Raw genomic sequence first — 7,883 nt, forward strand, 5'->3', positions numbered from 1 at the left:
ATTTATTACAATTAAACTCTGCACCTGTGATGCGACTGGTTTAGTTAAATTAGAGCCAAAGTGCGAATTTATATGTGGAGGTTGAGGTAGTCTTATTACATATTTATTGGTTATAACCATCTCACATCGAGTAATAAATACATGCAAAAAGGGTTGCCTACTTTTGCGAATTAATTATTTTTGCGAGACTTTCAGGTGTGTTGAGCTGTGTGAGGTCAATTTCTTCTGCCAATAGAATGGAATAAGAAATAGAGAGTGAAATAAATCCAATTATTACTGCATATCTATGTACATTCCACTTGCAATTGCACTTCATAATTGCATCTGATCGAATTCATGCATGCATTGATTCTTAAGCACATTGACATGATAGATCTTCAATGCAAAATACGACTTGATATTAATGTTCATATGCAATCTTCTCAACTATTACGTGAGAATATTATATGCTATCGCTAAAAAAGGAATTTTTATTATTCCAGAGGACGGATATGTATTTATTTTCAACTTTTGCATTTAATGACGACCGACGGTCAAGCTTTGTTCCCTAACTCGCATAGATTATCAAAAAATTCAAAATATTTCCACATATTTCCGTTATTATTTTAAAAATACATAAATCTTTCGCATATTTTGCAAATATTTCAACGATACGAGACGAAATTTGTTTGCTCAAAGAAATTACAAATCCAGAGCATTATAGATAGATATTCAGAAATATTTTCGCTAAAATGCTTATTTTTTTGTTATAAGAGTTCCAAGTGATCCACGATTATATTAGCCGAATCAACCGAATTATCATAGGCTGCCTGGGACGCAGGCACAAAAATAATTTCTTAAGAATGATGTTAAGGGCTCATTTTTGGACATAATGGAAAATGGATCCGTAAATATGTGGGGAATGGGTTTCTCCACATCTGACATCATTTTTTAGAAATTCACTGTCCCAGGCACGGTTAAGACCAGTTTCTTGTATTTTGGCGTCAAAATCATCGAATTTCTCAAATTCTAAACACCTAATAGAAAGAGGTTTACGCCAAAATAAAATAAAGTGATGTGAAATAATAGGGACTCCCAACTTTGTAAAAAAATCGCTTTTTTCGCTCTTTTCTCAAAACGCTTTTTTGTCAATTCGTTCTTGCAATTTCAATTTGCAATTTCGTTCTTTTTTCACTCGTTTGGTCCAAAAATAAAATTATCTTAACCTTGATTTTATTTTTAAGCAAAAATATTGGAAAAAATTTCGAAATCACATGCGGAATTGAGAAAAAAGCGTTTTGTGAAAGAGCCAAAAAAGCGATTTTTTTACAAAGTTGGAACTCCTTAATATAATAATTCGGCTCATTCGGTTAATGTAATTGTGGATCATTTAGAACTCTTATAATAACAAATGGAGCAGTATTTTTCGCAAATATTAAACACGTTTTTAAGCGATTTTTCGCAAATACATATCCACCCTCTGTATACCTCTTCTACCACCTTGGTGCATCTAATATCTATCACGGCGTGATATCTGCAAATGTCTAAAGCAAAGCGTTAATGAATTTTCTTATCCCAAATACACGAATGATTGAATTGATTCTACTATTCAATTACTTGCTACCTACAAACGCAGCTGCATCGCATGTGCATATTTTCGTTAAGGGATCACTATCATCAGGCAGGGAGGATTTTATTCATTTTCAGTTACATGAACGATATATAAATTGACAGTTTGCACGTGTGGCTGCACATTATCATTTCTGCATTCTTCGCACTCTCAGGTTATTCGACGTGCGCATAAAAGTAGATCCGAAAAAATTTGCACATTCCAACATCGGAGAAAAGTGAGTCAGTCTGTTTGTGCAAATTTTATTTGGTTGGTCCTTTGTTGTCTGATGTTAACGTTCCAAGGAATGCAAGCATCAGCAACAATCCCATCAGCAAGCTCAATTTCTATAAAGCAAGGTAAGTTAAATACTTATTTTTAAAGCAGTTATTTCAGGTTCACGTATGACTCATCGCTAAAATTGCTAAAATCAGCACATTTTTACTCATTTCTCGGCTCTGGAAAATTTTAAAAATTTGTAGAGTGAGTTCCAATTTTTTTTAAATATATTTTTTTTAAATATTTTTTTAAAACAGGAGATCTGAAGCCTAAGAAGCCTTCAGAAAAATTGGAATGCATCAAAACTGGCTTAAAACACGCACCGGCATTCTATTAATTAACTTACTGACTAGAAATTTGTCGTCCAGAAGTTAAAAATAAATTCCCAGAGTCGAGAAATGATTAAAAATGTAATGATTTTTTACAATTATGGTGATGCGTCATCGAGTTCTAATTGTAAGTCAAAATCCAATATGAAATGTTACATTTGAACTGCATAAGATTTAAATTGAGGAAAATCCATGCATGAACAAAGACGGACAAACTGCGTAAAAGAAAAATAACTGTGTTTCCGGCAATTCAGACAGGAAGATGACCACAAAGCGCCGTGCCTTACTGAATTCATACATACACATCTTAAGATTGGGTTTATTGGACTACCTCAAACTATTATTGATTGATTATCGATCTTTTACGATTATGTATGAAAGATTGCAAGATTCCTTTCTGAATCCTTTTTTGACTACGATACCATCAACAATGACATGAATGTAGGAACAATCATTCATACCAATCGTATTACAAGCAGGGGTACTAATAACAGGACATATAAATAATAACAAAAAACTAATATAGTTCTGATGCGTGATGATTCATTCATACATATTTTAGCGACATATACCACCACCAGCATTCCATGCACAATTTTTGCACAGATGTAAATACATACAAACATAAATATTAAGACCACTGCCCTAAAATCCCCTTTGGCACTTTAAAACAGATGAACAACCGTTTATCAATGCATGCAAACTGACATAACTTAGAGATGGTTTAAATATGTATGAATCAGTGAAAAGGCGAGTAGCCTAAAACTATTTAATCCACATATTAATGTATCTCTGCATGTGTATTAAATTTCGCAAATTGCATCTCGTGTATGCATACGTATTTGCATGTAAGCAAATACCTGCGAATTCGATTTGCGAATCAGTACCTTCACCAACAAATAATAATGTAACTGTGTAACCCAGAGGCTTTTTTTTTCTTACTGAACGCATCTTGCTTATGTAAAATATGTGCATGAAACCACATTGCAGCCTTATTCTTCGATTCATATTTTGTTATTTATCAATCTTTCATCAAACTCAATTGATGAGTTCCATTGACATCGGCATGTATGCACATACACATAGGAAATAGGCGTAATTATTTACATACATTTCTCTTACACATACAGAAGTCAACGGCAGAATTTCTCTGATCATCAACAGTAAGAAGATCACGCCGGATCCGGAAGTAGTGTCCATCGTGCTCATCGACCACTCATATTCAGAGAATCGGTTCAACCCTCCTGTAAGTAAGATTGCATATAAATACGAAACCACGTCTTGGAAATTGTCCCATTTTAAGTTGACCAGTATCTAAAGAAAGTTGTATTGTTTTTGTATCTAGCCTCCGAATTAGTGACTTTTTGTTCATTTAAATGGTCATCGTCCTTATCTAAAAATGGTACTACCGACAATCCAAGCGTCTTCCTTGTTGCCCATCTTATTCGTCATAAGTGGAAAAATTCTACTCAAGAATGTCGATGGGCTTCATATCAGAAATCCTATTTTCATCTCTGACCGAGCCAACAGAGCGTCCCCATTCAATTTTACGGATAATCGATTGGGTGAAAGTGTACGAGATGGGAAGGCCCGATTGGGTGGACCGGGGTTGTCTTTGAGACCCTTTGGTCATATTTCACATCATAAGAAGATGCCACATCATACGCAGTGGCAGTGTGGGTCGGCTAAACTGGATGGGATTGAGGTCACGGAAAGAAGAGGAAGAATTCTGGGAGGAAGGTCAGTCTCTAGTTCAAGCAATTTATAATCAGTGTTTCGTTTCTGGCAAGTTTTCTACATTTTTTTGCACTGCAAAGCAAGAAAGGAAGATATGCGAGGTGCAAGAAACTGGGAGAAAGTGCAAGAAATATGCGCCATCCAGCCACGCACCATATAAAGTTTAGCGGCGCCCAGCGGCGGGCGTCGTTTCTTGCGGCTTGCATTTCTTGCAGTCAAAATACCTGCAAACTTTCTTCCCGTTACATATTTCTTGCAAGTGGTTACTTGTACCCATTATTAATCCATCCACTCTTTATTAAAAATTCAGTGTTTCACTGAATTTTTAATAAAGAGTGGATGGATTTGTTTTAGATATGACCTCTTTTATTTCGAATTTTCTAAAAAGTTTTGTTTCTCCTTAATAAATTAGGACCCGATTTGAACCCATTCCTTGGCAAGCGAGTCTGCAGTCTAATGAAAACGGAAATTGGCGACATATTTGTGGCGCTGTCTTAATATCGCAGCATCATCTCTTATCAGCATCACACTGCATAGGCTTGGAATCTCATACAAAGTACAGAGTTGTGGTAAGCAACAAAAATCTTTTCAGAAACCAACAAATGCCAACAATCGTATTTTATTGATGACTAAAATTATTTATTTTTATTGTATCAGTTGGGGAAAGTTAACCTGAATGAAGTGAGCGATCACGAGCAAGTATTTTACAGTGAGTGCATGTTTAGATATGTTAAAAATATTATAAATGATACATTTATTTATGTATAAATATTTTTCTCTACAAGTTCGAGACGCGGATATAACCACCCATCGCCAGTTCGGTTTTAGCACAGAATTTGAAAATGACATTGCCATCATCAAAGTTGACGGGAGGAACGGTCGCGGTGTGGTCTTTAATAATTACGTTCAGCCAATCTGTCTTCCAGACTACGACGGGTGGGAGCACAAAATGATCTCGAACAAGGAAAACTGTCTCGTTTCCGGTTGGGGCAGTGCGAAAGGTGCGATCAGAAAAAATAAAACGCTGAATTAAAAATGTTAACGTTGGACTCGATGATTCATCAGCAAAATTAGAACTCATTTCTCGGCTCTGGAAATTTATTTGGAAATTCTGCACAAAAAATTTGTAGTCGGTGATTTGATTAATGGAATTGTGGCGAGTTTTTTCTGCCAGTTTTCTGCAGTTTCTGCCAGTTTTTTGCCAGTTTCGATGAGTTCCAATTTTTCTGAATGCTTCCTAAATCTCTGAAAGTCTGGAGTGTATATTTTTTTAATTGGCAACGAACTGCTCTACAAATTTGTCGTCCATTTTAAAATACATTCCCAGTGCCGAGATATGATTTAAAATGTGCTGATTTTAACCATTTTGGCGATGAGTCCTTAAAGATCCTAAAATAATTTAGTATTTATTTATGTCCTATTTATTTTCTGAACAGGTCCATTTGCCGAGGATTACAGCGTCTCTCTCCAAGTTGCTTCTGTCCCAATTCAAAAACAAGAGACTTGTCGAAAACTTTATAATCATGAGAATAATAATGACTTGACAAATTGGCTGAGATATTCAAATCCTAAACCACCAGAGAAAAAGCGTCGTTTAGGAGCAGGTCAATTTGGGGGAAGTCAGCAACGCTTCTTGGACAGCATGCTTTGCGCAGGACCGCTCACTGGAAGGTACGTCGATTCTTCGAGAGGCGATAGTGGAGGTGGATTGGCATGCAGGATGAATGGTAATTACTTAATTTTAAATTGCATATGAATTGAAATGACGAAATATTTTGTGAAAATAAAGTATTTTGAGCTCCGTTTTTCGCAGGGTTAGGATTTCCTGGCCCTTGCACTCACAAAAATACGAGAATTTGCGTGGAGAATACAGCAGCCATACGAAAATGAAAGTTTTGTGAAGAAGTTAACTTTTTATCGCTTTCAAAAAACTTTATTTACAGAAAATCGCGACAACTGCATTTTTGACAACGAATTTCTTTACAAAACCCATATTTTCGTGCGACTGATGTTCTCCACGTAGACTTTCGTATTTTGGTGGGTGTAACAGCCCTAGAATTCCAAACCCTGAACAACGGGGCTCAAAATACTGTATTTTGATAAAGTTTTTTTGGTCATCCCTGGATCAAATACAAATTTGTATATATGAGTATTTATGTATCTACATTACAGGACAGTACTACTTGGTTGGGTTAGTTTCGTGGGGCGATCATTTCTCAGCTCCAGGCGTTTACACAAGAATTTCGTAAGAATTTAACTACAAAATTTGTCTTATATAATGTCCAAATATTAGCCATTCTTGAAATATTTATTCATAATGTAGGCATTATCTTCACTGGCTTGATACAGAAAAATTACTACTCGGACCTGGATATAGAAAATAATTTAATTTAAAAATTAAGAGTTTATGTGGATGTTGTGTTACTACAATGACTTGTGATGAGTCTACATAGTACAAAAGCTTAATTATTTGCTTCCTATTCTATATATCTCGTGCTGTGAATTTAGTATTGCATATTATTATTACTTGCTGCTGTTGTAACATTTTTAAATATTTTTTTTGTACCAATTGACGACGTGGACTGGAGTCGTCTTCTTAGGTTGTGATTTTAATAAAGTAAGAAGTTAAGTGGTTAACCATTGACTTGTTTCAACTTCGATTAGTTCCATCAGATATGCAGGAATCCTATTTACAATTATCCACTGTTTTATGCACAAGCATGCGTTTGTTTTGAGTAGATGATGTGATGCATGAATCATAAGTCATTTTCATTTAACATTTCCTGGATGAGGTTTTGTAGGAGTTCCATCCAAGCTTCTATATAGCATACTACGCATTGCACGAATCTTCTTGAATTTACTGATTAAATCCAACTTTATCGAACGAAAGTGAATTTATAGTGGGACACATTTTGAAAAGATAATAAAGTTCCCCATATAAAGACAATTGCAATTACCACTGCGTCCATTTATCTTACGTACTTAACGCATCTGTAATTCTGGTTTTCGTGTTGTTTTCAAACAAATACAAAATGTAAAGAATTCTTCTGCTGGAGGCATCTGCTTAATTTCTACGTGATTATGGAAGGAGATGCACCTATATTTTTCTGGTTTATTTATACTGAATCATGGCATTTGAACAAAAGCAGTATTGTAATTTTATACACAAGAAACGCCTAACAAATCCTTCAACTAACCAGCATCATCTAAATTCTATTATTATTACATACAATATTGAATATGCATGTACTTATATACCAATCTGCTCTGGTGCTTCAAGTCAACCTTCACTTGCATGCAGCCTATAATTCGCTGAGAGAATTTATGTATTCCTTCTGCATGCTAATTAATTTCTTGACACTTTGTACCATTTTCAACACTCAATCTCAACTCGGGCTCATTTGCATATAAAGTTGATGCTAATAAGTGCTAATAATTTTCTCCCCACACATTTAATTAAACCGTGTATAGGGAGCAAAGAAAAGTGCAGCTCCATGTAAAACGACCGGTTGCCATTCTGTGCCAAATTAATTTGATTAAACGTAGTGTAATTACTTGCGTATTTATTTGTTTATTATTCGCGTCCGTCAAATTACAATAAAAACGCTTCAAATCAATTGTGTTTTAATAGATATTTGCGCTTTCTATGAAATAATAGTGTTGGTTTAGTCCGTGTAGCATTATGCATTTATAATATAACATTTAAATATTTGTTCCCGTAACACTCCATACAAAAAAAAACAAGCACGATGCTGACGACTTGAATACAACGTGTAATGTTAGGTAATAAATTACGGTAAAATTGCCAACCCTGATAATATGTATGTACACATGTGAAGCTACATAACCGATTCCACAAACCAACCAGTATGCCATAGTACTACGTGATCCCACATTCTAATAAATCCACCCCTTCTACTTTTATTTTGTAAGATAAACGCATGTATGTA

General features: G+C 35.1%; 1 protein-coding gene across 3 annotated transcripts; it reads left to right on the forward strand.

Moving 5' to 3' along the window:
• The first annotated feature begins 1,701 nt into the window (after nucleotides 1–1,701).
• On the forward strand, nucleotides 1,702–6,570 carry LOC110852678 (transmembrane protease serine 9). Of its 3 annotated transcripts, none has more exons than XM_035854063.1 (10): nucleotides 1,702–1,947; nucleotides 2,125–2,323; nucleotides 3,327–3,446; nucleotides 3,542–3,936; nucleotides 4,346–4,502; nucleotides 4,591–4,642; nucleotides 4,719–4,934; nucleotides 5,370–5,660; nucleotides 6,106–6,178; nucleotides 6,257–6,570. In XM_035854063.1, the coding sequence occupies exons 4-10, from the start codon at nucleotides 3,596–3,598 to the stop codon at nucleotides 6,315–6,317; spliced, it is 1,191 nt and encodes a 396-aa protein (XP_035709956.1). In that variant the 5' UTR covers nucleotides 1,702–1,947; nucleotides 2,125–2,323; nucleotides 3,327–3,446; nucleotides 3,542–3,595; the 3' UTR covers nucleotides 6,318–6,570. The 3 variants fall into 3 exon arrangements, with proteins under 3 accessions (XP_035709956.1, XP_035709955.1, XP_021956480.1); XM_035854062.1 differs by having other exon boundaries at nucleotides 3,327–3,442; XM_022100788.2 differs by lacking the exon at nucleotides 2,125–2,323 and having other exon boundaries at nucleotides 3,327–3,442.
• Nucleotides 6,571–7,883: the final 1,313 nt, after the last annotated feature.

Source organism: Folsomia candida, unplaced genomic scaffold (genome assembly GCF_002217175.1).
Source record: "Folsomia candida strain VU population unplaced genomic scaffold, ASM221717v1 Fcan01_Sc007, whole genome shotgun sequence".
NCBI lineage: Eukaryota > Metazoa > Arthropoda > Collembola > Entomobryomorpha > Isotomidae > Folsomia > Folsomia candida.